Genomic DNA, 1,752 nt, shown 5'->3' with positions numbered 1-1,752 from the left:
TATTTCATATGTGAAGGCTCGACGTATGGTCGAGAAGGGGTATCTAGCTTATCTGGCGTATGTTCGCGATTCCAGCACAGAGGTTCCTTCTATTGACTCTGTTCCTATTGCTCGGGAGTTCCCCGAGGTTTTCCCTTCAGACCTGCCGAGTATGCCGCCCGATAGGGATATTGATTTCTTATTGAACTGGCCCCAGGAACGCAGCCCATTTCTATTCCGTCGTATCGCATGGCCCCGCCAAAGTTGAAGGAGTTAAAGGACCAGTTGCAAGACTTTCTAGAGAAGGGTTTTATCAGGCCTAGTGTTTCTCCTTAGGGTGCGCCAGTGTTATTTGTAAAGAAAAAGGATGGATCGATGAGGATGTGCATTGATTACCGGCAATTGAACAAGGTGACGATAAAGAACAAGTATCCACTGCCGAGGATTGATGATTTGTTTGATCAGCTTCAGGGTGCAAAGGTCTTTTCAAAGATAGACTTGAGATCTGGCTACCATCAGCTGAGGATTAGGGCATCTGATGTCCCTAAGACAGCATTCCGCACTCGGTACGGGCATTATGAGTTTTTGGTCATGTCATTTGGGTTGACCAATGCCCCAGCCGCATTTATGGAGTTGATGAACCGAGTGTTCAGACCTTACTTGGACTTGTTCGTGATAGTCTTTATTGATGATATTCTGGTGTACTCCCGCAGTTAGGAGGAGCACGAGCAGCACCTCAGAGTCGTTCTTCAGACTCTGAAGGATAGTCAGTTGTATGCTAAGTTCTCGAAGTGCGAGTTTTGGTTGAGTTCGGTTGCATTTCTAGGTCATGTTGTATCAGCAGAGGGTATTCAGGTGGACCCGAAGAAGATTGAGGCAGTCAAGAACTGGCCTCAACCAGCATCAGCTACTGAGATTCGGAGTTTCTTGGGGTTAGCAGGTTATTACCGCCAATTCGTGGAGGGATTTTCATCCATAGCAGCCCCGATGACCAGATTGACCCAGAAGGGTGCCCAGTTCAGATGGTCAGACGAGTGTGAGGCGAGCTTTCAGAAGCTCAAGACAGCTCTGACTACGGCACCGATATTGGTTTTGCCCACAGGCTCAGGACCCTATACAGTTTATTGTGATGCTTCCCGTATTGGGCTTGGTGCGGTATTGATGCAGGATGGCAGAGTCATTGCTTATGCTTCGAGGCAATTGAAGATCCACGAGAAGAATTATCCGGTCCATGATCTAGAGTTGGCAGCCATTGTTCATGCTTTGAAGATTTGGAGGCATTACTTATATGGTGTGACGTGTGAGGTGTACACTGATCACAAGAGTCTGCAATACTTGTTCAAGCAGAAGGAGTTGAACTTGAGGCAGCGAAGGTGGTTGGAGCTATTGAAGGATTATGATGTTACTATTTTGTACCACCCGAGGAGAGCCAATGTGGTGGCCGATGCATTGAGTAGGAAGTCCGCCAGCATGGGTAGTCTTGCTTATGTTCCGGTCAGCCAGAGACCGCTTGCTTTGGATATTCAGGCCTTGGCCAATCGGTTTGTGAGGTTGGACATTTCTGAGCCTAGCAGAGTGTTAGCTTGCACGGTCGCTCGTTCTTCATTGTTAGAGCGTATCCGTGATCGGCAGTTTGATGATCCCCATTTGTGTGTCCTGAGAGACACGGTGCAGCGTGGAGGTGCCACGAAGGTGACCTTAGATGATTATGGTGTTTTGAGGTTGCAGGGGCGAGTGTGTGTGCCCAATGTCGATGGGATTCGAGAGTTGATC

General features: G+C 48.3%; 1 protein-coding gene across 1 annotated transcript; it reads left to right on the top strand.

The window, feature by feature from the left end:
• Nucleotides 361–696, top strand: LOC109223029 (RNA-directed DNA polymerase homolog). The gene has a single exon (XM_019387289.1). It carries the CDS (start codon nucleotides 361–363, stop codon nucleotides 694–696), a length of 336 nt encoding a protein of 111 aa, XP_019242834.1.

This window comes from Nicotiana attenuata, chromosome 2 (assembly GCF_001879085.1).
Source record: "Nicotiana attenuata strain UT chromosome 2, NIATTr2, whole genome shotgun sequence".
Taxonomy (NCBI): domain Eukaryota; kingdom Viridiplantae; phylum Streptophyta; class Magnoliopsida; order Solanales; family Solanaceae; genus Nicotiana; species Nicotiana attenuata.
This window is presented reverse-complemented; position numbering and strand designations above follow the sequence as displayed.